We start from the raw sequence: 26,896 nt of genomic DNA on the forward strand, positions 1-26,896 counted from the left end.
ACCAGCCTACTTTAGTCGAGACTTCTCTTCCTTGAAAAAGTTTGCTCAAATGAGGGAGGAGAGCACAAGCACAAACTGACACAACAAATGCATGTTGAGGAGACAAAAAAAATCTGAGGAACAAGTTGTTAAAGGCACAAAAACAAATACATATATTGAAGCACGTTCCGTTTGAAGGAAGGGTTTGGGACACGTAACAGGAGACATTACAGAGGTTCATAAAATTATGGATGGTATGGAGAGAATGGATAGACTTTTCTCCCTCCGCTGTCCTAATGTTACAACTCAGTGTCAACAAATGAGATTGATCTGTCTATTGTGAACCAACTGCCAAAGAAATTGCTACACACAAAACATACTGAACTTAAATTCACTGCTACAAGAGAAGGTGATGGCCATCATCTTAAGAAGACTGTAAATAGGAGATAATTTACGCAAATTCATGAGTGACAGACCAACCAACTGCTATTAGCCATGACAGCTAAATAGAACCTCTGTGTACCTCGGAATGCCAAATGCCAGAGCCAGGCAAGAGGGGAGCTGTTACCCTGAAGCCCTGTCTGTGGCCTTCCAAGAGACATGTCTGGCCCCTGTTAGAAGCAGAATTCTCAACGCTCTGGCTGACAACGGAGAAGACAATGGATAAAAGCCAAGTTAGGAGGGAACTGCCAATCTAGCTGGCAAGAGTTCTTTCAGCAAGACAGCTAAGCAGATACCATCTCAGGCTGAAAAGGCTCTTCACAGGATGGGGGTGCTCTAGGTTTACCAAGGTAGGAGAGACCAAATGTCTAGGGCCAGCCTTTCCCCCACCTGGTGCCTCCAGATGTTTTGGACTAACACTACTCCAGCCAGCATGGACAATGGTCAGGAAAGCTGGGAGTTGTAGTCCAAGACATCTGCAGGGCACCACTCTAGGGAAGCTGTTGGACTTGCATCCAATGGGAGAGTTTTGAAGGTTAATGTAACCATAATATTATATTGATGAGAAGATCCCATCTTTACTCACCCAACACTGTTATCTGTGTAGGGAAGGGCCATCAGCTCAGAATTTGCCTTTTGTCCTGAAGGGTTCTTGAAAGAGAGAGGGAGAGAAATGTGATGTCACAAAGGGAGGGCACGCATACACATAGTGGGCCAGAGTTGTACCCCAATACCACCTGAGGCAACTGGAGTCCCCACAGCCCAATCCACTCCGCACGTTCTTCTGGTCTAGTCCCAGCCTAGCCCCTGGCCCCAAGGATCCAGCGTCCTTTTTGCCTTCCCAACCTCCAGCACACCTCCATTGGCCACCACAGTTCACTTTCTTGCACAAGGCAACAAGCAGCAGCATAAACCTACCTGGACCACCTGAGCTTTTGGCTGGTGATTGTTTGACATCCTCCTTGATCTTGTCCTTTCAGCTTCATGTCTATGAACCCATCCTCGCAGCTCATGACTCAACCTGTAAACAAAAAATTAAAATCACCCTTTTCTTGAAAACCCTAAATAAGCTGGGGGTGGGGGTGGGGAACCCATTCAAACGCAACCACAAAGGTCTTGTAAATTAAGAAAAAATCAACTTTGAAAATGAAATGTTAGATTAACCTTTGATTCACACCCATATCTCAAGTCTGAAGAATTCCCAACTACATCTACATCAAACTTAGATATTGGAACTCCAGGATTTCCCCATCAAAAAAGGAACCTTGAGAAATTTCCTAAGGGAACCTTGAGAAAGAATGTGCAAGGACACAGCTTAGCTTTGTTCATTCCAAAACTCTGATGGAAATCATTAATGACCTGCAAAACTCCAGTGCAGTTGGCTTTGCTGACCACAGTTATTTTATGAGTAATTCAGCAAACGGAAAAAGTTGCATGCTCAGTAACAGAGGTACTCCATGCTTTTTCACATTGGGAGGCCTTTGGGAACTGGATGGCTCAGAGTAATATTATAAGGCCACTGTGGGCCATGTAAATATTCTCAACCCCCCAACCCCGCAACACTCACACACACACACAGTGCAAAAAGAGCAAGAGCAGGGGTGGTGGGGCTGGAGCTCTGGATCTCCAGTACATCATTTGCACTGCACTGCCATCGGGGCTTCAGTGCCATCCATCTTCAGAGTGCCAGCTGAAATCTTTCCAAAAGTAATCAGTATTTTCACAAGACACAGACCAAGGGAACAGGTGGAAGGGCTTTCACGTGAACCTCCTCTCTGGAAGGGTTGGAGAAAGGGAGGCTGTAAGTGCCCTCTGGCTAGATCTTGCACAAGGTAATGGGCCGTCTCTGTTGCCTCTGGATGAACTGAAGCTCCCATGATAGCTATGAGACTTTCTGGCACGAGAACTGGACCAGCATCCACTGTAAGGTTTTTAAAAGGGGCTTGTGCAAGACATGATCTTATTCTAACCTTGAACAGCATCAGGTACCACACCTGAATAGCACTGATTGAAACGTAATGCTAGAAAGATGATTTAGGTCAGAGATTCTGGTCCAAATACTAGCTCTCTGTTTGGCCTGCTGAGGATCTGTGTCCCAGTGAAACAAGTAGTCAGGAATTCCAGCTAGAGATCCCTGGTGCATAACACTATTGCACATTGCTTCGTCCACTTCTTTATGGGATGGAATTGGCCACTCACAATTCTGAAGATGGAGAAAGAGTGAAGGGAGAATTTCATCCTCATTCTAAACAACTCCAACTTGAACTCTGGCACCATAAAAGCAAGCTAGGCAAAATCATCCAGGGAACGTCCAAATATTGTCTTTGCTGTGTTGCCTGATCTCCTGTCTATGTCAGAGAAGGCCAAGCTAAAAACTTGGTTGTAGTCTAAAAGAACCTGCCCAGAGTTAAAGATCTATGTCAGAGGATCCTCTCCAGGGTTTTTTCAAAGGTAGAATGTCCATTTATGGAATGTCCTTCCCAATGAATAAAGAGTTGGTCCATTCGTATCATTTAGGAGACAAGTTAAAATCTGTTTGTTCAGATTTTTAATGAGATTTTTAATGGTTCTAAGGGGTTTTAATTCTGTTTCTTAGTACTGTTTTATTTTCACTTTTAATATTCGCTCTTTCTGAAGTTTTAGAACACTTATTCTGCTGCCTTTTTACTGTTACCTTCTTTATTAAATTCCCGTCTTTCTGCCAGAAATGTTGCTCAAGGTGGCAACAATTCTTTTCAAATTATTCTGTATGTCTCTTTGAATACTGTAATATAGAAACAACGTAAAAATAATTTATTTAAATAGTAGGAAGCAGACTTGCAAATGAAAAGCTCCAGGTCTTGGGCACTTGGGGAAATGCTGCACAGCCACTGGCCACCAAGTTCCTGGGCTTGTCAGGCACTTAAATGCTCCCACCCCCAAGAAGAAGGCAGCTTACCTGAGTGACTCTGTCCGGTTGATCAATGGCTGGCAAGGTGGGGGAGAAATGTATATGATTGGCTCCTCGGTAACAACCATCAGTGCTTTGTTATCCGAAACAGAATGCGTCAACCTAGAAGTGAGGGGAAATACATGCTTTACCACCACAAGCCTGCTGCTACGTTTTGTGGAAATGAAAGATGCCTTGGCTTGAGATTCCACAGGTGCAACAGGATTTATAAAAAGCCTAGAAGACAAGTGTTTATAAACACAATGGCTGCTCAAGGTGATTCACTGGCCCACCCCTGCACATGTCCTGGGAGAAAAGCAAATAGTTGCAGCTAAACTGTCATTGCACCAAAGGGATAGAGTAGATGGCAGCTACCCTGGAGCAGAGGAAGCAAACAGCTAAAAAGTTCATGTGGGAACAATAATTTGTGATGAAAAATGGGTGCATACCACATCACAAACAGCCCAAATGTGTCTAAATAACCCAAATTGTGTAATCAAACTTTTAAAAAGTGTATTCGGAAAAGTTGTTTAATTTTGCATAACATTACCCACTAACTGGGTTCAGATGACATAGCATCATAGAACAGCAGAGTTGGAAGGGGCCTACAAGGCCATCGAGTCCAACTCCCTGCTCAATGCAGGAATCCATGATAGTCAACGGTTGCTTAAATAGTCAATGGTTGGTTATTGTGTCATCTGTCGGGACTTTTTCACACCACAGTGGGTTACTGGCCAAAATAGTCAACGCAAATAACCAATGCTGAGCAGAGTTGACTATTCGAAGCACCACTGGTTATGGTGTTGGGTACCACTGACTATTTCCCATTCCTACAGAGTTGCGAGGCAAGAGCAGCAGAAGCCCCTGACACTCTTGCCCAGCAGGGTACCAGTGCCATTTGCCAGGGCCCAAGTCACTGCCCTTACTTCCCTTGCCAGGTCCCCTTCTTTTAATATATTCCCAGTCTCGTTTTAGTGCAAAAATGGGACTGGGGACCTTGCCAGCACATCCCTGTAATTTTCCCCATGTGCATAAACGGGGCTTCCCACTTACGCACATGGGGGAATGGTATTCAAAAGCAATTTAAAAAGTGGAAGATTTGGGGAGTGAAAACGACCCCCTTGTCAAGGACCGTGGGGGGGCCTAAGTCCTCGGTAAGGAGGGTTTTTGCCCCCCACCATCATTTCCCGCTTTTTAAATTATTATTTTTATAAGTCCATTTGTGCAAATGGGCTTATAAGAACAAGAACAACAACAACAAAATGGCAAATCGGGGTGGTGATGGATGACACCCCCCTGCAAGAGACTGTTGGCTCCCACAGTCCTTGGCAGGGTGGTCGTTTTCACCCCCGGCCCCCAATTTTCCAGATGGGGAAGCTTCATAGAGTGCCAAGGAATCCCTATAGGAGTAATCTACACAGCGATCCCTTAGTACTCTATGAAGCTTCCCCATCCGGAAAATCGAGGTTTTATACATATAATTGTTCCTTATAAGCCCATTTGCGCAAAAATAAAACGCTGGATCCCTCTTCATGCTGGGGGTGGGGGACACCCGAAGGGGTCTTTCCACTGGTGCCCCACACCTCCCCACCTCCAAGGAAGCTTTATCCCACAGATCGGGGGAAAGGATTTCTCCCACGGCTTGATGTTTAAAAGTCAAGCCGTGGGAGAAATCCTTTCCCCCCAATCTGTAGGAAATGGCTTCCTTGGGGGCAGGGAGGTGTGGGGTGGGGAGGAAAGGTGTGCCCCAGTGGGGGGACCCTTGTGGGTAACCCCACACCTCGGCATGAAGGGGGATTCTAATGGAAAGTGGGTGCATAAGAGCCTTCCTCCCACCCACCCGATTTCTATTTATTTATTTATTACATTTTTATACCGCCCAATAGCCGAAGCTCTCTGGGCGGTTCTCAAAAAACTTTTGAGTTGCGCCCCATTTCTTCTGAGGAAGCAGGAGTGCCAGGCAGGGTGGAAGTGGGTGCAGGCCACCATACCCATCCCTTCCCATGCCTGGTACCATGGAAGAAACAGGGTGCTTCTCCAGCTTCCTGTAAGGATCTCTCTCTCCACCTTACTTTTGAGGGCTGTCATTTTTGGTAGCTCTCAAGAGCAGCACGCAGGGACAGAGACCATAATGGGGAACCAGCACTGCTATTCAGTGGGAGGACAGAGAGGGGCAGGGGTAGGTGGGGGGTGAGCTAGTCAACACATGGCCTGTAGGTCCCTTCCAACTCTGCTATTCTGTGATTCTATGATTATTATCATGTCATGTGGGGAGTACCCACTAGATAATCAACTGTGGAATTGAGTATTGTGTTATCTGAACGCACCCACCAACCCCCTTCCACTGCAGCAATTATCAACCATTTTGGATGCCATTTGCTTTTAAGAGCTAAGCACATGTAAATGTGAGGTGGGGTGAGGTGGGTTGTGGTGGGGCAAATCAACAGATGTGTAAGTCCTAAAGCTGAAAAAAGGGTCAAGGTTAGGGAGAAAAGTAGGCGACCAAATGACAAGCCCTGCGGCATTTCAAAAGGGAGGACGACACAAGCGGGAACGGCCAAGAATGCAGGAAAGCTAAGAGACTGCAGTGACACAGAAGCACAAGGAAGAGAGTGAGGAGAGGAAGGTACAATGCCTGGCTGCAGATTAGGGCTGAAAGGAAAGGAAAGGAACCTCTCGTGCAAAGCACTTGAGTCATTGCTGACTCCTAGAGGGACGCCTGCTTTCGCTGTTTTCTTGGCAGACTTTTTGTAGCGGGGTGGTTTGCCATTGCCTTTCCCAGTCACGGTTACCTTTCCCCCAGCTAGCTGGGTACTCATTTTACTGACCTCGGAAGGATGGAAGGCTGAGTCGACCTGAGCCGGCTGCCTGAGAACCAGCTTCCGCTGGGATCGAACTCAGGCCGTGGGGAGAGGCTCACACAAGTATCAGGCTGAAAAGAGACCACTAAATGCAGCTAGAACACCGTTCTTGGGAAGAGCAGCTCACTAGGACAGCATGCGGAACAGCCAGACCCGGGGTGGAGGTAGGGGCAAGTGGGGGTCAAGAAGAGAAGGCGGGTGTAAACGAAATGAGACATGCATAGGCAACATAAACTCTCGCGATCATGCAGCTGGGAAAAGGGCCGCAACACGGAGGAGGTGACAACAGCAACAGGAAGAGGGGGAGGCAGGAGTGTAGAGACTGACAGGAACGCAAACTGGAAACTCACTCCACTTGCATCAAGTCGTCCCGCTTCCCTACCTTTTAAATACTTAAAAGGTTGTCACACAGAGGAGGGCCAGGATCTCTTCTCCATCCTCCCAGAGTGCAGGACATGGAATAACGGGCTCAAGTTAAAGGAAGCCAGATTCCAGCTGGACATCAGGAAAAACTTCCTGACTGTTAGAGCAGTACGACAATGGAATCAGTTACCTAGGGAGGTTGTGGGCTCTCCCACACTAGAGGCCTTCAAGAGGCAGCTGGACAAGCATCTGTCAGGGATGCTTTAGGGTGGATTCCTGCATTGAGCAGGGGGTTGGACTCGATGGCCTTGTAGGCCCCTTCCAACTCTGCGATTCTATGATTCTACCCCACAAGTATCAGGAATCTAAGATACAGGCAAGACAGTATCACAGATCCAGCTTCACGGCATGGAAAAATTCCACGCAGAAGGAAGAAGGATGGGAAACACTGCAATGCCGCCCCCTCCCTTTCTCAAACCCCTTCTCCCCCAAAAGGCAGCTATTCCACCGAGCTGGAGCAGACATGCTGTCAGCACTCCTTTGGTGCTTGTATTGACTCACAGTGTACGATGTAGAGACATTACAAACACTTGCTGCCTGCTTTCCAAAACATTCTCAACTATTCATACTTTTGGCACATCTGTAGTCGAATTTTAAAAAAAGCCTACTGAAAAGAAAGCCTCTGATAGGATGGAACAACCCATTAACTGAAAAAGCCAAAGCTTCAACCTGGAGACGATTAAGCGCGTATTCACCCCACTGCCTAAAGGAAGCCTCTGCAACAGGCCAACAAGAACATTAGCAGAGAAACAGGGGAACGTACTCCAGCCAATCCATGGGCCAGACAGCAGCCACAGGCTCCCTTGGAGCATCAGGACCAAACGTGCGCACACCGCATCCGCCAAGGAAGAGTGGCCCTACTTGACATGCACACACAGACACACATAGGCAGGGATCTTGTCTTGAACTGCCAAGGGGAGAAAGCACTGTGGGGATAATTTTATACAGGGCAGGATAATCTGATTAGAATTAGCATGCAATATTAATTTAGTGTAGCCAAACACACACACACACACACCACCTCTCTCTACAACAGGACTCAGGTTTCCATCCAGGAAGAACATGGGCCAAGGCTAAGACCCAGCCTATTGTGCTGCCTGGGGGCAGTACACACTCTGCCTTCTGAGCCCTCCTCTGGCACTAAAGGAAACACCTTGTGTGACATCCGCCCCAGAGATCAGCAAGGGGAGTGAAACCTCTGGATTAGCCTTCTGCCCTGGCCTGGCCAGAGCAGTTTCTTCTATCTACTGCTCTTTAGGATCTAGTTCAAGTCCTCCAATCCAATTCCAACAACAAACAGCAGGGATTCTAGATTGGAATGAAATGATCCCCAGTCCAGGATTTGCATACATCTGCCCACAACTGTAGTCTTGCCCTGTCATGGTCTTCGCAAACTGCCATTTTGAACAACCAATTGCAAACTGCTTTTCATGCTCATAACCTGACCCAGTGTAGAGAGGGAACCAACTAGCCCACAAATGCCTTTCCAGTTCCCTTCCAGCAGCAGTTGGAATGTTTGAAGCAGACAAGATTTATTTTCCAGGCAGAGATTATAGTGTAGGCAACAGCTGAAGGAGACGTTTGAATTTGGGGTGATTTGTCTTCAATGATATGGAGAGAAAGTCCTTTTTTAAACCAAACAGATGGTAACCTAACACAACAGTACTGGAATGGCAGAAGCCTGCAACCCAAGATGGTTCTTGCAGCCATGTTAGAGAGACTCATGCTGGAAAAACCATTGTTGCATGAAAACGAGCTGGAATTGTGTGTGTCCTGGAAAGCTACAGAACACAGTACTTCATAAAAGCACACGTTAGCTAAAAATCAAGAAGAAGAGGGGCCTCTGCTGGGATCCACTCGCCCTGCTAAGGAACAAAGAACTTCTCACAGTGAAGCTGAAAGCAGAACAATGAGCAGTACTCTTTCTGGAAACAGGACAGAGCTCATGCCCCAGGCAATAGATGTTAGGCAGCCATTTAGCTCATCAGGATGCATCCGCCTGGCCCCAGGAACACACCCAGCCCTCTCTGTGGGTCTGTCAACTTCAACCAGCGTGAGTGATCGTGTCAGAGTAAACCACACATTATGGCACCCACGTACACAGAAAGCAAAAGTAATGGTGGCTAAACTCGGGGCTCACCCAGGGCTCCCAGATTACCAGCACTCCCATAGATGGAGGCTGAACTGTGCAAGAAACAGAACTGGGCGTGCCGAGCGGTCCACATGCCCCTGCACACTCCAGCGAGGAATCAAGCAAGCCAACTGCAATGAGGGTCACATATCACATCAAACTAAACACAATCCTGGAACCCCCATTTTTGGCTCAACAGAAGGAACACCAGGAGAAAATGGGCAGCTTATGTAGCTCTTTCCAGCCCTTTCTCCTTACTTCTCTTGTATTTTGTTCAGGGAGTCAAACACATTTTTTTTCTCTGTTCAATTTCAGTTACAACCAAAGTTTTCAGCTTGACTCCGGTTCAAGCCAATATATTTTCATTAACTCTTTTGGCACACATAACCAACCAATTTAGTTCCAATTCGCATGTAAACATTAAATATAAGGCACATACTTTATAATTACCATTCACATTGCAATTGTGTCCTCCTCCTTTTTCCTTCCTCCAATTGGTGCACTGCAAACCCTTAGGTGTGTTAACTCCTCCTCCATTAAAAACTGTATGCACAGCTATTCATTTGAATGGCCCCTATTTGATCCTTCTTACTGCCCTTCCTCTCTTTCTGCAACCTTGCTAGTTCCTGTTTTCTTACCCCAATTTTAGATTCACAAATTAATCCCTACTCCAAATATATTCCTAATTCATTTTACGTTTACCTTTATGTTCTCTTTGTTCTGTACATCTAACAGGCAACAAGTGTGTCCTATGTTGCCTGCCGTATATTGTAGCATGATCTCAAATTCACATTATTATTTCCTTTCATGTTATAACTCCCATGTTATAAATTGTATCTTATACAAACCCAGCCATAAAGAGGTAAATGACTTCAAGTCCAATATGTACTGAATATTTCCCAGGCTCAGCTTCATGAAGGCAGAATACAGAAGCCTGTACAAATTCAAAATATATAAATCTTCCCAAGTATTCATTTTAGTTGATGTGCTCATTCTGATTCTGGCAGAGCTGGTGAGTGTGCCATATCAGGTTTGGTTAAAACCTTGTTCTGAACCAGTAACCTAATTTCCCCACCCCAAATCAAGTTCAACAAAAAAAGTTCAGATAATAGTCCAGGTTCAGGTGGTGGTGATGAAAGTCTACTGGGTTTTGATTCTGGTTCAGGTTCAGCCCAACTCCTTGATTTTGCTTGGCCCAATTTATGCTTCGCTGACAATGGAGGGCACGTTCTGGGCATGAGTCATGCCATTAACCCCTGCAGTTCCTATATCCAAAATATCTTAGAGCAGTGTGGGAAGAAGCCATGAGGATGTACGTCCCATGCTGTGAAAGAGAGTGCTTGGCCTGAACAGTAACTATAAGCTCACTTGTGAATACTGCCAAACACGGGAGCAAATTAGAGGAGGAGGAAGTATAATATGGAGAAGAAAGGAGGGGGATAAAGTTAACATTCACGCAAAAGGATATGAGTAGGGGACTCTGCTTAACTGTAAGCCAGATCTTGATCAAAACTTTAATAGCATCACAGAATCTACATTTTTGTGAGCAAATGTGCACTACCATGAGTCAGATTTAAATCAGGTGCCCTCCAACGTATGTTCAAGATTTCCCAGTTTGGATTACACCCCATGCGTGACTGAAAGCATATTCACCCAAGATGAGCACCACCACATCAGGTGCGTATTCTTAAGAGTAACATTAGCCAGGGGTTGTCCTGGCTCACAGATTTTCATGCTCCTCTTTTAGCTGAATAGTTCACAGAAAAAGCCCAGCAAACGGCCACTTGTCAGCTCTCCCCCCTCCCCCCAACCCCGAATAAAGGATCTGTCTTCAATTTATCAGCTCTTCAATCTGCAGTATGGCATCACTTGAGATGAGCTATCCAGCAACCATGTCAAGGACTGACCGCAACTGATTGAGGATAACCAGAAGCACTGACTGGCCACTTGTTTTTTCCCCTTTCCGAACATCCCCTGGCCTTTATCAATTACTGTAGACTAGGAAAGCCCATCCCCCACGCCCTGTGCTTCTCCCTTCACCTTGTCTGGATTCCAGTCTTGTTTCTGTTCTGCTGGTATTTGCTTCTCCAACTCACTCCTGTACTTTGCTAAGTTCACCTGCCTTCCTATGTCCTTCAACCCCAATTTCCGTCTTCCCCCCCACATCCTACACAGCTGTCTGATTTGCTCTATCCCATTTCCTACCCCAAGTGCCCACCAATCACACACATCTGAAGTCTGGTTTCCTACTTTTGATACTTTCACCTTGGCTCTGACTCTAGCTCTGAAGCATTCAGACACACACTAAACTGAGCTCTGTCCGCTGCCAAAGATGGGCAAATGTGGACCTATGGGCACTTGAAGATCTATGGCACTCTGAGAGTCTCCAGGCCCTGAGAAACACACTGCTCACCTCTAAAGAACCGGACATAGTAATAGACTGCTACGCCCAGATCACGGCGGCTATTGAACCACTGTTACTAAGGAAAGGACATTTGAAAATTTTGAGGCCGAAGAAGGGTAACCTATGGTATGATGATGCCTGTAGACAGCTGAAACGGGAGATCATAAAACAACACAAACAACTAAGGGACATGGATATTGCCCCACTCCCGCACTCCTACCTGGTTCTGCGCAAGAACTACAAAAAGCTAATCAGAGAAAAGAAGCTTGAATATACTAGAATGAAATGGACTGAATTGTCATTAGCACTTCAAAATAATGACAGATCCAGATTCTGGCATCTTCTTTCAACCCTAAGACACACTGAGACCCCAATTATGGATACTGCTATCACAACCCATGAATGGGAACTACACTTTCGTTCCCTTTTCTATGACGAGAATGCTTGCCTTCTGCCATTGCAGGAGGTAGATGCGGACCTGCCCAGTTGGGCCCCAGTCACTTGTGAAGAAGTAGGCTCCTTGATAAATAAGTTGAAGAGGGGAAAGGCCCCAGGCAGGAACGGTATGCCACCAGACCTTTTTATTGACTATCCCCACTGGTGGATCCCCACGCTTGCAGCCCTATTGATAGTTCTGGGAAATTCCCTAAAGACTGGGCGATGGCAATTGTGGTGCCTATTTTTAAAAAAGGGAGTCGGGCTGACCCCCAAAACTATCGCCCTATAAGCCTTCTCGATATTTCTAGCAAACTATATGCAAGGCACCTTTTAGACAAGTTGGAATTATGGGTGACTGGAGAAAATCTTTTGGCTGAAGAAATGCAGGTTGCTTACCTGTAACTGTAGTTCTTCGAGTGGTCATCTATGCATTCACACATATGGGCTCTGCGCCTGCGCTGAGACCTAGATCGGAACCTCCAATAGCTAAGCGAAACGCTTTTGGGCGGGAACCCCTCCCCCACGCCACTGCGCATGCACCGTGGGTTCCCGCCCTTACCTCAGTTCATAGGAGTCCGACATTGTGCTCCCATAAACATGAATGTAATAATATTGTCTCAAAATGTACTTTACCACATATATAAAGCATCTGCAGAATAAAGAATAACATGTACCACCAAGTGGGGTTGGTGGGTGGGTTGTGTGAATGCATAGATGACCACTCGAAGAACTACAGTTACAGGTAAGCAACCTGCATTTCTTCATCGTGGTCTCTATGCATCACACATATGGGCGAATAGCAAGCTGACATACCTTGGAGGTGGGTTGGCGCGTCATCTTAACACCTCAGAACGCACTGGGTTGGTGCGTCATCTCAAAACCTCAGAAAGTACTGCTCTCCCAAAGGAGAAGTCCTGGCGGGCACGAGTGTCCAAACTGTAGTGCCTGACAAACGTAGACGGGGTGGACCACGTCGCGGCTTTACAGACGTCTGTCAGAGGAATTCCTCTGCTAAACGCAACAGATGTTGCTACAGCTCTGGTTGAGTGAGCTGTCACCGGTTGCTGTAACTTTAGCTTCGATAGTGAATAGGCAAGATTAATTGTCTCAATAATCCACTTTGATAATCTTTGGCATGAGACTGGGAGTCCTTTAGATGGTTCTCCATAACAAACAAACAATTGTTTAGTTTTTCTAAAGCTCTCAGTTCTAGCCTTGTAAGAAGGCGAGAGCTCTCCTCACATCGAGTGTATGAAGTGATGCATCGATCGCTGTTGCTGGATTTGGAAAAAATGCCGGGAGGATGATGTCTTGAGAGACATGAAATTTTGATACACCCTTAGGTAGAAATGATGGGTCAGTACGTAAAACGACCTTGTCCCTATGAAAAATTGTGAAAGGGGGGTCGATCCTGAGAGCTCTAAGCTCGCTTGCACGTCTCGCTGAAGTTATAGCTACTAGGAAAACAGTCTTAAAAGATAGAAGTCTTAGATCCGTTGTGGCCATAGGTTTGAAAGGTTTAGTAGTTAGAGACTGCAAGACCACCGATAGGCTCCACGATGGGACGACCTCTTTGATGGTCGGTATCGTGTTCTTCAAGCCCTTTAGGAATGTTTTTGAGAGGGGGTGCGTAAAGGGCGAGTGTCCATCGATACCTTTATGAGAAGCTGCTATAGCTGCTAAATGAACCCTAATTGAGGACAGTTTCAGTCCTTGTCGATACAACGACAGTAAGTATTCGAGTATTGTCGAAATAGGGCAAGAGTTTGCTATCTGATCGTTCTGTGAAGCGAATGTTAGAAATCTCCGCCATTTCATTGCGTAAGATTTCCTTGTTGATGGCTTCCTCGATGCCGTCAGTATCTGGTCAACTGTCAGGTTTACGGTACGGGAGGAGTTGGGGTTATCCTCCACGCTGTCATCTTGAGTGTCGACAGTCTTCATGTCGAACCCTGCCCTGGTGTCGAGACAAGAGCTTCGGTACCGATGGGAGTCTGATGTAGTCCCGCTTCGACAGTCGAAGAGCGTGCGGGAACCAGGCCTGTCGAGGCCACCACGGCGTTATCAGGATGCAGTCTGAATTGTCTGTTTGGATTTTTGCTAGGACTCTTGTTAGCAGAGGGAACGGGGGGGAAATGTAAAGAAGATCCCCCTTCCACGTTCTTGTGAAAGCGTCTCCTAGCGAGTTCTCTCCTTTTCCTGCTCTGCTGGAGAATCTGGAACAGACTGCGTTTTCTTCGGTGGCGAAGACATTGACGGCTGGATACCCCCAGTACCAAAATAGGTGTTCCCTCGTTTCGGTATTGAGCTTCCACTCGTGGTTGGCATGGAAGGACCTGCTGAGTGAGTCCGCGATGGTGTTGTCTTTCCCTGCGACATGGATCGCAGTCAGGTAGGTATTTTTCTTTATACACCAATTCCATATTCTGATCGCAGATCGAGTCAATGGGTACGATCTGGTTCCGCCCTGTCTGTTGATATAACAGACTACGGTGGTGTTGTCTGTGGCAATCAGGACGTTTCGGCTCTCGATGATCTGGGCGAAGGTCTTTACCGCATTCTCTACTGCCAAAAGCTCTAGGTGATTGATATGTTCCTCCTTTAAGCTGGGAGACCATCGACCTTGGGCAGTAAGGGAGTCACAATGAGCTCCCCACCCATCCATGGAGGCATCGGTTGTGATCATTACCGAGGGCAACGGTCTTTGGAACAGAAAGAGTAAGTTCCCTTCTAGTAAGTTCCCCATCGACAGCCACCATTTCAGAGATGCTCGCACTTGTCTCGGGATGGAAAGAAAGGTTCTGTGAGCGTTGCGTCGAAGGTCGAACGTTCTTAAAAACCACCCTTGCAGAACTCTCATACGCAGTCTTGCAAACTTGATCACTGCGGTAGTTGCTGCCATTAGACCAAGCAGTCTTTGGATCGTCCAGGCTGAGAGTTTTACTCGACTCTCGGTATAGAGGATGAGATCTTGAAGTGTCATTGCCCTGGGCACAGGAAGATAGGCTCTCCCATCCAGGGACGATAAAGTCACCCCTATAAAGTCTATTTTCCTTTGTGGGGTTAGGATTTCTCCTCGTTGACCCAAAGTCCTAACGAGTCTAATAGGTTGAGAGTCATAGTTATACTTTCCTGGAGTGTGGAACTGTTCTCCGCCACCAGGAGCCAGTCGTCTAGATATAGGTAGACATAAATCTCTTTCTGTCGTAGGTGGGCGCACACTACCGCCATCACCTTCGTGAAGACCCTCGGCGCCGTCGCGAGTCCAAAGGGCAGGATGGTGAACTGGAACTGTTGAGTTCCAATGGCGAACCGCAGGTAATTTAACGTGGTTAAATTATGGGCAATTGGAACTATGGACTAAAAATTGGGTAAGAGAAAATGGAGAGAGCAGAGAGAGGACGAAGTTTGAGCAATTGATTGAGAAAATAGAAATTAATAAGGGACAAAAGGTTTAATGAGTCAACTATATGATATATTAGGAAAATTGGTTTGGGAGACAGATTTAGAGATACAGATAGGACAGCAGAGTTGGGAAGGACTATGGAAACAGAGAGTGTTGAGAAATATGTCAGTAAGAATAAAGGAGAATTATTATAAAATCTTATGGAGGTGGTATCTAACTCCGGTCAGATTAAACAAGATTGATAAACAGCATTCAGCAGATTGTTGGAGGGGTTGTGGTGAAAAAGGAATGTATTTACATATGTGGTGGGATTGTAAATTTGTGCAAAAGTTGTGGAAGATGGTGTTTACTGAGATTGAGCAGATTGTTGGATTGAAAATAGAGGACACACCAAGGATTGCATTACTCTCACTGCAAGAAGATCTTAAATGTACTAAAGAAACTAAGGAACTGATAACGAATTTGCTGACAGCTGCAAGGTTAATCGTAGCTAGGAACTGGAAGACACAAGGAGATTATTGTATTGAAGAATGGTATAAAGAAGTGTGGGATATTGCTATTAATGATAAATTGACATGTAATATTAAAATGAAAAGAGGTTTAGCAAAAAAAGAATGATTTTGAGGGAATATGGGAAAAGTTCTTAGTATTTGTGTTTTTTAAGGGAAGCGGGAAACCACCAACAGAAGAAACTATGAGTTTTTGGAAACAGAAATGAGATCCCAAGGTGGGGGGTGCACTTTTATGCTAAAAAAAACACAAAAAACAAAAATCTTAGTTTTTTGGGGGGGAAGGAAGATATACCGTTGGCAGATTGACAACCGCCAGCTCGACCAGGTGAATAAATACAAATACTTAGGAATAACAGTCCAGAGTTCGGGATCTTGGTCTGAGCACTTAAAAGTAACAGCTTTATCAGCCAATGTAACTGCAAATGCTATCTTCCGTTTTGCAGCTGGGCCTGGGGGGAAGATGACAGCTCCCCTAATAGAGCTGTTTAAAGCTAAATTACTCCCACAGATCCTGTATGGGGCGCCTGTATGGGCCCATGCAGATATTACACCATTAGCAATTGAGCAACACAAATTTTTAACCAGAGCGCTTGGGGTCCCCAGATCAACATCCAAAGATATTGTCCGGCTGGAAACAGCGTGTCACTCAATTCAAACGTTAGCTCTAAAAGCAGCAATCTCCTTCTGGCTAAAGATACTGTTCCAGTTGGTTTCTCCACTGGTTATGGCCACATACGAGGATATGGGGAAAGATTCATGGGCAGAAAAGATGAGCCATTCTGTAGCCAAATTGGGCTGCTCACAAGTTTATCTTCTTATAAGAGGGTTTGATGGGGCTAAAGAGGAGATCTCAAGAATACTGTAGGATTGTGAAATACAATCATCATTGGCTGTCATCAAAGCGAGCCATTCAAATACGATATACAAAAGTATAATTACTGCCCCGGGAAAAGCCCCTTTATACTTAACTTCTGTTACCTCACATGAGTTGAGATGGTTATTTACCCGGTGCAGGTTAAATTCACTCCAGTTAATGGAGGTGAAAGCACGTTACAGGACCCATCCACGCGCTAAAGCTGACTGCCCAGCTGGCTGCCCCAAAACTGAGGACATGACACACTTTCTAGTTGAGTGTCCAGTGTACGTCGAGCTGAGGAAGCAATACCTTGTGCCCCTGATTCCCGGGTTCAACCACATGTCACCTAAGAATGTAACTCAGATATTATTTTTAGGCTCTGATCATTATATATCGTTCAGGACTGCAAAATTTGTACAGCGGGCGCTGGAGGTACGGAAGCTTCTGTTTGCCATATAGGATTAAATTTTACTAATCTGAGATTACTTGCGGGCCAGTACTGGTACTGCAATTGAGCCTACTATCAGTTTTATATTACTAGCTTGTATTATTCTTCTGATTGTGGTGTGATAGAGTATGGATATGCTATTATGTTATTATGTTAATATGTTATTTTGCCACTATTTTATTTGTTTGCGAATGGCCTAGTTGGCTAACAAGCAATAAAGATTTGATTTGAAATTAATGGGAGAAAGAGAAGTTGATAGAATATCTGCGTTATATGATCCTGATAAACAAGCGCCTGTCAAAACTTGAGCTGCTCCATTTTGCACCACTTGAGGTTCCCGAATCCTTTTCCCAGGAGGCCTCACATGCAGCATACTACAGCAGTCAAAATACAGATGTGACCACAGTATGCCTAACCCTGGCAAGACTAGCTTTACACCACAAAAGGATGGTGCTCAGCAAAGGCTTTGCCCCTCCCCTGAGAGTGAAGAGGAGAATCTTGCCACACTGAGCTTCAGAGGACACCACACACACCACACATGCACACAGACACTTCTCCCCAATCCTGAACTGGTGCAAGGAGCACAAGCTTTGTCACTGTGGTGTTACCTTCAGAAGAACGTCAAGTGCCTCTGATGGCCAGGCATGAGTGTGGGGACAAGCTCCTGAACTCCTCCCCAACTCCAGGCTGGGAAGGGCATGGGTCAGGTTGCACCCATCACGTTACCTTCAAAAATACTCGGGGTTTTTTTAACCTCTTTTAACGAGATAACCTCTCGTTTGGATTACTACAATGCGTTGTACGTGGGGCTGCCTTTGAAAACGGTCCAGAAGCTTCAGCTGGTACAAAACAGGGCAGCCCGCCTACTAACAGGGACTGGCCGGCGAGATCACATTATGCCAGTCCTTTTACAACTTCAATGGCTGTCAGTCCAGGTCCGGGCCCAATTCAAAGTGCTGGTATTGACATTTAAACCCCTAAATGGTTTGGGGCCAGGTTATTTGAAGGAACGCCTCCTCCCATATGTACCTGCCCAGACCTTAAGATCATCTACAGGGGCCCTTCTCCGTGAGCCCCTGCCAAAAGAAGTGAGGCAGGTGGCTACTAGGAGGAGGGCTTTCTCCGCCGTGGCACCCCAGTTGTGGAATGACCTCACCAGAGAGGTCCGCCTGGCGCCTACACTGTACTCCTTTCTTCGCCAGCTGAAGACCTTTTTATTCTCTCAGTATTTTAACACTTAATTTTAACTTAAATTTAAATTTACTGTTTTAATTCTGTATTTTAATTTTATATCAATTTTGCTGCGTGGTTTTTATCCTGGTTGTGCTTTTTATACTGTATTTTGTATTTGTGCTTTTAACCTGTTGGTTGTTTTATCATGGTTTTAATTTTTGTGAACCGCCCAGAGAGCTTCGGCTATTGGGCAATATAAAAATGTAATAAATAAATAAATAATACTTGGGGAGCTATGCATCTTGCCACCTTTCAAGCATCTCCCAGGAAGTCAATACTTTAGGGAGAATCTCTGCCTTTTGCCAGGCTCCAGAAATGGATGGGGCACTTGCAAGATTAAAATAGATGTTCATCAATCATTATGAACCCGAGGTCCAAGTGTAATTACATCACACCCTAACCATACCCAGTATGAATAAAGTGGAAGCCAAGGGAGTGCGTGCTTTTATGCTTACCCATCATTATGCTTGCCATCTGTTTCCTGAGGAGCGCCAGCAGAGAATTCCAGAAGATGCCTGCTCTGGTGGGCAGGGCTGGGAGGAAATTCAGTAGAGCGGGAGCCCCATTCAAACACACTGAAAGCAAGGGAGAAAACAGTTTAGTGCTAGCATAGCTTCTTGTAACAAGCTACAAGACTAGTGTAGTATCAGGAGCAGCTGGGACTAAATTGAGGTCAGTTTTCCCCACGGGCAGTTAGCTGTCCAATTGCTGAATCTTGGCCTGGGTTTGTTCACTAGACAGATCTGGCAACTCTGGATGAGCCCAAGGTTGATCTTTCTGAACTTTAGAGTGCTGGTGTAGCACAGCAGCTAGGACTAGAAATTACATCTATCCAAATCTTATATCAAATGTTAACTTACTTAAGCAAGCCATTACTCTCTTAACGTAAGCATTTCCCCACCCACAATTTGGTTTATGGGGGAAATATATTGGCCTACCCTAAATAGGGATCACAAGGATAATATATGAACTTCATTGAAAGTAAGAGTTTAAATCAGAAGCACTTTTGGTCCGAGGACTGGATTGCTCCCCTGGACCAAGCTGGCTGGCCAGACATCAAGCAGAACTGGGCCATGACCCCATACTATAAATGCTGATTATTCTCAGCACTGGAATTCCTTGCCAAGGAAGGACTACCTGGTCACTTTTGCCTCCTTTTACAACCCTAATTAAGTGAGCTTTCTGCCTCGTGTGATAATGCCCTCAGCCACTGCCACTTATGTCAGTCTTGTCTAGTAGGTGCTCTCTACCTTTGAAACAACACAGTAAAAAGCTCAAAGCTCAAAACTATCCCTTACTGACCACTTTCAGCAAAGCAATGAATGAGCTGATTCTTCCCCACCACTCCAGCCCCAAATAGGTTAATATTAATGACTTTTTTTTAAAAAAAATAATTTGCAAATATAACAACAACAAGCACAAGGAAAACAAGATAAAAGGGGAAGCCTCTAATAGAGAAGCAGGAAAAAAGAAGAAAGGGGGGAGTATATTAACTACTTAAAGCCGAAAGTCCTCTAATGTGGCACAGGAGACACCTCATCACAGGAAGGTCATCATGTATTTTTTAGCATTTTCATTTTTCACAGGGTTCATTCACTACTTGATACATTTCCTGATACAAATTGCAGTCTCTCTCATCAGCAAGAAGCCTTCTATTCCCTTTCAATAAAAATTATACTGGACATGGAATTAACTCCAAGGAAGAACATACAGGACATTTCCACAGATACTGCAGGAAACCAAAGATTGCTCAGCTGCACTGCTACCCATGACAACAATGGACAACCATCTGTCAAGGATGCTTTAGGGTGCATTCCTGCATTGAGCAGGGGGTTGGACTCGATGGCCTTAAAGGCCGCTTCCAACTCTACTATTCTATGATTCTATGATATGGGCGCTGCAGGTGCAACACTGACTTCCTGCAAGCCAAACTTTGCAGATCAGGAGTTAGCCTTGTAAAGGTGTTCCAACTCCCTGGAGTTCCCCCCTCCCTCTCAGAATTAACTATGGTTTTGCATTACACTTGTGTCAAAGCAAATTATCATTTCCTGATAAAGCAGTACTGAAACCAAGGTGTGAAATGTATTTGCAAACCATAATTACGAAGGATGCAGGTTTGTGTTAATCATGGTTTGTGTTAGTGGAGAAATATAAAACCATGGTTATAGGCAAGAAGAGAAGATATGGTGGGTAACTGACCATAAAGGACGGTATGAGAAACCTCCAAGGCAGAACTGCAAGGGAAGGAGAGCAAATTCCCTTCCCTTCCCTGCCTCCTGCCTTTTCTTGTTGGAGAATAATCTATGGTTCCAGAGCCCTTGATAGGCCATCATTGTGTTACATTATGGTGTAACTTCACAAACAACACAGGCCTGCAATCTCCAGTTCTTCCCCAGAAAATGCCCACAGACTGAGACTTCTCACTAAGCCATGAAGCTCACCAGCTCATGCTGGGCTATTTGTCACCTCTCAAGGTAACCCTCCTTTCAAGATTGAAGGAGGAATTGGGGCTGGGTGAGACGAGACCATCTACACCCCTTGAGATGCTTGGAAGAAAGGTGGGATTTAAAAATGTAACTATTCTCTGCCTAAATTGCCAGAGTTGATGCAATTGCAAAAGCCACGCAGAGGAGAATCAGTGCCTTGGGGAAACGTCAGACTGAGGTGGGGTGTGTGTGTGCATGTGTGCACACAATGGAGCAACTGCCCCCAACTCCACGACAGCTTAATCATCAAAGCACACGTTTCCTTAACAACACCGGTACTTAGCTGTCCTCTTGTTTCTCTGGGCCACGTGTCAGATTGATAAATTGCAAAAACATCTATGCCAGCAAGCCTAACTGGATTTGATTTGTAAATCTGGCAAAAAAACAAACCCTGTGCAATTAAAATGTCAGACGTTTCTTAAAAAAAACAACCAAAAAAACAAGTTGTACAGTAACTGCTCTGCTCCAGCCAACAGTGATATCATCCAAAACACATGCCTGGTCATAAAAGTTTTCTGAGGACAGAATAATCCTTGACTTAGAGCTGGGAAGTTTCCAGCAGCAAAGATGAAAAACTGACAAGGTTGCCAAATGCCAAGCGTAGAGATGTTTCCCCCTCCAGAGAGATCTTCCACCACACCAGCCCCAGCTAGCCCTTCCTTGCTAATTAACTTGGTCAAGGCACCATCTACTGGAGCACTTTCGAAGCAGTGGAATTCACACTGGATAACATCCATCTAATGCAGCCTTTCTCAACCTGGGGTGCTCCAGATGTGTTGGACTACAACTCCCAGAATGCCCCAGCCAGCTCTGCTGGCTGGGGCATTCTGGGAGATGCAGTCCAACACATCTGGAGCACCCCAGGTTGAGAACCACTGATCTAATGCATTACCCAGTGCATTACCTAAAATTAATTATGCAGGTTTGTTTATATAAAGACTCTCTATGCACAGCCTTACAAGGATCCCATATTTATTTATTTCACTTATTTCCTCCAAGGAACCCAAGGTGACGTACATAATCCTCCTCTTCTCCATTGTATCCTCACAACAACCACCCGGTGAGGTAGGTTGGACTGAGTCTGTAACTGGCCCAAAGTCACTCAGTGGGCTTCCATGGCCATGTGGGAACTAGAACCTGGATCTCCTGGCTCGCAGTACAACACTCTAGCCACTACACCACACTAGTGCTAATATTTTCCCATTAGCACTAGAAACAGATAAAAATAAATAACTGTTGCCAATTCTATTTTCTGAAGGGAGAAATGGCCATTGCTTCTTTGTCCCAGCATGCTTTGGCGCTACCTATAATCTGTTGTACTGGGTACAAACCATCATGGATGTAGGCCCCCACTGTATTCAGTGGTGCTTACTCCCAGGTAAGCATGCATAAGAGTATAGTCTCAGTGTGTGAAGAGCTTCCTGAATCAACATCTTTATATTATTCATCTACTCAGTGGAAGTGTTTCTTTCCTCAGCTGAAGTCAGGGTCAACGTTTAAGAGCTCCTTGTACAAATTCTCCCTTGATTTGCCTTAAGGGATCCTGACAGTGATATCATCGTCTCCACCTGGCTGTTAATAAGCTTGACCCTGCACAGTTGGGTCCAGCACAGGTTGACTCATGTCAAAGAGTGGGTCTGGCTGCCCTTTTTCCATATTAGTGTTCCACCATGGGGTAAATGCCATGTTTTGCCAATGCTTCTTTGTTCTGAGAAAGCAGATGGCTGTCCCATTTTGAAATGGGATGAACACAGGATTTTTGGGAAATCCTGTAAGTTTTGGAGACCCCTAACCCTATAACATCTGAGCAATATGTTATATGTTATTTGACAATATGTTAAATAACAATATGTTATTTGATGATTAATATGAACAAGCTGGAGCGTGTTCAGAGGAGGGCAACCAGGATGATCAGGGGTCTGGAAACAAAGCCCTATGAAGAGAGACTGAAAGAACTGGGCATGTATAGCCTGGAGAAGAGAAAATTGAGGGGAGACATGATAGCACTCTTCAAATACTTAAAAGGTTGTCCCACAGAGGAGGGCCAGGATCTCTTCTCGATCCTTCCAGAGTGCAGACATGGAATAACAGGCTCAAGTTAAAGGAAGCCAGATTCCAGCTGGACATCAGGAAAAACTTTGACTGTTAGAGCAGTATGACAATGGAATCAGTTACCTAGGGAGGTTGTGGGCTCTCCCACACTAGAGGCCTTCAAGAGGCAGCTGGACAACCCTCTGTCAGGGATGCTTTAGGGTGGAGCAGGGGGTTGGACTTGATGGCCTTGTAGGCCCCTTTCAACTCTGCTATTCTATGATTCTATGAAAGCAATCATGTTTTCCTCCTTTATATATGTGTTTTGCCACTTTTAGAAGATTTCTTCAGTGAACTTTAAAAAGTCATGTATATCCCAATTCCCTTAAATCACGAGTGGGCAACTTTTGGCCTACAACTGCAGGCAAGTTGCCCATCCCTGCTTTAAATAAATTCAATTTTACTTTTTAATTATAATCCAGGCATGAGGAATCCATGGTCCACAGGGGCTCCTCATCTTCTTCCCCAGGCCCTGCCCCCCTCCTGGCAGGGAAAGGCTCTCAGCAGCAGCTAGGAAGAGGGGCCTCGGCCTGCAAAGGGAGCTGCTGAGTGACTCAGGGTTGCTTGCTTCAATTCACATGGCAACATCAGCATTACCTACTTCCGGTGTATAGCACCAATTTGCATTTCTCCATACAACCTTGGCTTGCTTGCCATGCAAGGACCAACATGGATGGCAAGGGCACTAAGGAGAACGCTGCATTTCAAAGAAACAATCCATCCAGCTACTGGGCAGGCAGTAAAATATGGAATTCGTGAATCCCAAGTGAAAAAAAGCTGTCCACCCTCTTTTAGTGCGCCGGCTCCACAGCAAAGCTCAAAGTTATTATTGGATCTTCCACAACTAACCACAGAATATATGAAAAAAGCCTGCTTTTGACACGGTCACTGTAATTGTCTAAAGAGTTCTACCATCTGGGAACCATTTCCACATTGTTTTGGAATGGCAAAGAAGCCTTGGTGTGTCTGCCACGTAATCATTGTACATTGTAGAAGATTCTGCTGCAGGTCCTAGAGAAGGAGTGTAAAAATGCAGTTCACAAGCCAAGCTGTGTCCGGTTGGACCCCCAGAAAAAAGGAAAAAACACTCTAGGAATGGGCTCTATGGCAGAAGTGGGCAGAAAGTAGATCTCCAGATCTTTGAGACTTCAACTCCCAACGTTCATGACCACTGGCCATGCTAGCAAGTTACTTCTGGGAGCTCAAATCCCAAGCATCAGGAGATCTACCTTCTGCCTACCCCTGCCCTATGGTTCCTACCACAGAATCCTCATTCCTAGGAAGCAGTGTTTGAAGCAGTGTTCCGCACGCTCCCTAGGACACTTCAGGAGTTGAATTTCTATGGCAGGAACCACAGAGCCTGTTCTTAGAGTTTTTTTCCTACTTTTCCTCCTGTGGTTCTTTCCTGAAAAAGTTCCAAGTAACAGAGTGTTGGATATCAGGAGCCTTCAGCAAGGGCGTAGATTAGAGGAGGCAGTAGGGCTAAGAACCAGGTTCCCTGGATGGCAGGTGGTTTGAAAACTGAGGTTTCCAAAAGGAGTGTTAGTTTTATCTGATCAAAGCAGGTGCCAGGACTCCGAAATGCTCCTGGGCAGGAGTTTTGAAACTACCTCTCAGTATATCCCTATCTCTCTGGCAGGAGAGGCTCTCTGGAAGGAGACATAAGAACATAAAAAGAGCCCTGCTGGATCAGACCAAGAGTCTGGTCACACAGTGGCCAACCAGCTGTTGACCAAGGACACAGTGCAACCACATGCTCCCACCCATGTTCCACAGCAACTGGTGTACACAGGCTTCTCTGCCTCTGATACTGGAGTCTCACCTTAGTCTGTCGTAACTCAGCATAACAAAGCCTAGCAGCACCATCACGCAAAGCGCTCTTCTCTTTGGAGGGGAACCTTTGAGACTCTGGTTCTGGACGATAAAAGAAACATCAGAGAAAATAAACATGGGACACAAACAATCTTCTTGCATTGTTTTCAACATCCCTGGTTGTGCTTTTTATACTGTGTTTTGTATTTGGGTTTTTAGATTGTTGGATGTTTTATTATGTTCTTAATGGTTTTAATTTTTGTGAACCGCCCAGAGAGCTTCTGCTACTGGGCAGTATAAAAATGTAATAAATAAATAAATAAATAAATAAATACATACATACATACACTATCATTATTTCTGCCACAAGGGGGCAGCAGCTCAGAGTCATCGTTTACAGCAGTTTAACGCTGCTCACATTCCTCACACATTCACCCCTATGTGGCACTCAGTATCTATTCTGATTCCCATCAACAACCAGTGGGGGAAACTGGCATCCTGATGATCCTAATATTTTTTTTAATGGCATCTGAGGTGGGCATTGGCAACCTGACTGCACACCCTGGTCAACGTTCACAGGATTGCTCGGGTGATCCCATATTCTTGGCATGGAGGGCCCAGCATGTGGCCAGAACGAACCATTGGGAACCCCAAAAGCTGATAACTTAGTTTGTCTGCTCTCCAATTCATGTAGCACAAAAGGCTCCAGGCAAGCTTCTGCAGAGATATGAGGCGAGGCGCCACTGATGCCCATCTCTAACCTTTAATCTAGGTCCCAAGGCCTTAATTCCTAAGCGCTGTGTGTGGCCACAGTGAGCAAGAGTGGCCAATCAGACCTGATTCCGTACAAAGCTGGGGCTATCACAGCTGGCAAATCCTGCAGTCCAGTGATAGTTAGTAATCTAGGGCTCCTTGACAGCACATGGTACCCCAGAAAGCAAGCTTTTCACAACCACCGCACCTACCTGCACTGCCAGCTCATCCAGCTGCCTCTTCAGTGAGCCATTCTCTCTCTTGAGGTGATCATTCTCCAACAGGGCTGCCTTCAGCCTACCCTCCAAGCTCAGCATGTATTCCTTCTTCTTCCTGCGCGACTGACAGGCTGACTCTCGGTTTTTTATCATGCGTTGCTGCCGTTTCAGAACACTCATCTATGAGTGAGGACAGGGAGACCAGTAAAAGCCAGGAACTCTGTCACACTTACAAAGCGAGGTGGGGGAGCATTTAGTGCACAGGCCACTGGGAACAGAACGTTTTTTTAAACAGTCCTTTTACAACTTCATTGGGTGCCAGTCCAGGTCTGGGCCCGATTCAAAGTGCTGGTATTGACATTCAAAGCCCTAAACGGTTTGGGGCCAGGTTATGTGAAGGAACGCCTCCTCCCATATGTACCTGCCCGGACCTTAAGATCATCTACAGGGGTCCTTCTCCACGAGCCCCTGCCAAAGGAAGTGAGGCAGGTGGCTACTAGGAGGAGGGCTTTCTCTGTTGTGGCACCCCAGCTGTGGAATGAGCTCCCGAGAGAGGTCTGCCTGGCGCCTACACTGTACTCCTTTCGTCGCCAGCTGAAGACCTTTTTATTCACTCAGTATTTTAACACTTAATTTTAACTTAAATTTAAATTATACTGTTTTAACTCTGTATTTTAACCTTATATCAATTTTGCTGCGTGGTTTTATCCTGGTTGTGCTTTTTATATTGTATTTTGTATTTGTATTTTTAACTTGTTGGTTGTTTTATGATGATTTTAATTTTTGTGAACCGCCCAGAGAGCTTCGGCTATTGGGCGGTATAAAAATGTAATAAATAAAATAAAATAAATAAATAAACTTAAATTTAAGTTTTACTGTTCTCACTCTGTATTTTCATCTTATATCAATTTATGCTGTGTGGTTTTATCCTGGTTGTGCTTTTTATACTGTATTTTGTATTTGCGTTTTTAACCCTGCAGGACAGCACCGAACAGAGATAAGATTATATCTATTACCAGACCATCATTAAGTCCTACAAAAACTAGGAAGCGGTAACAGAAATCTCAGGCCTAAATTTTACAAACTGTTTCCCGACAATCAGAATACAGAGGTTGAGTGAAGGCTCTACCCCTGCCGCTGCTCCTTTACGGAATGGAGCATGAGCCTGGTGAGGAAGACCAGACCAGTATCTCTGGACCTTCTGCAGCTCAGCAAATTGGATGTGGATGGCTGTTATTTCTTTTGCAGGCTCTTTTGAAGGCTCTTCCACAGCGCAGCTGAGGACATCCCTCTCCCGCCACTTGATAATGCACTGTATACTAGGCAGGATGTTTTCAGCTTGTGTTCATGGACTGGTTAAAGGAAAGGGGCTCTTTCATCTCTCTGCATTGTTGGAAGGTTGTTTCTTATCTAGCTTAGTCAGAGTCATTCTGTTTGGTTATGTTTATAATTTGGTCACAGTTGGCAGGCACAGT

At 45.4% G+C, this 26,896-nt stretch overlaps 1 protein-coding gene across 2 annotated transcripts in view; it reads right to left on the minus strand.

Annotated features, from left to right (window-relative positions):
* ATF6 (activating transcription factor 6) overlaps positions 1-26,896 on the minus strand; it is a 129,216-nt gene that overhangs the window by 87,786 nt on the left and 14,534 nt on the right. For both annotated transcript variants that reach the window (XM_063133794.1, XM_063133786.1), the window contains exons 8-13: positions 25,416-25,601; positions 24,461-24,552; positions 18,517-18,636; positions 3,359-3,472; positions 1,339-1,441; positions 1,007-1,071 (exon numbers count right to left, since the gene is read on the minus strand). In XM_063133794.1, the coding sequence (XP_062989864.1) occupies positions 1,007-1,071; positions 1,339-1,441; positions 3,359-3,472; positions 18,517-18,636; positions 24,461-24,552; positions 25,416-25,601 (680 nt within the window). The remainder of the gene's footprint in view (positions 1-1,006; positions 1,072-1,338; positions 1,442-3,358; positions 3,473-18,516; positions 18,637-24,460; positions 24,553-25,415; positions 25,602-26,896) is intronic.

Source organism: Elgaria multicarinata, chromosome 1 (assembly GCF_023053635.1).
Source record: "Elgaria multicarinata webbii isolate HBS135686 ecotype San Diego chromosome 1, rElgMul1.1.pri, whole genome shotgun sequence".
Classification (NCBI taxonomy): Eukaryota; Metazoa; Chordata; class Lepidosauria; order Squamata; family Anguidae; genus Elgaria; species Elgaria multicarinata.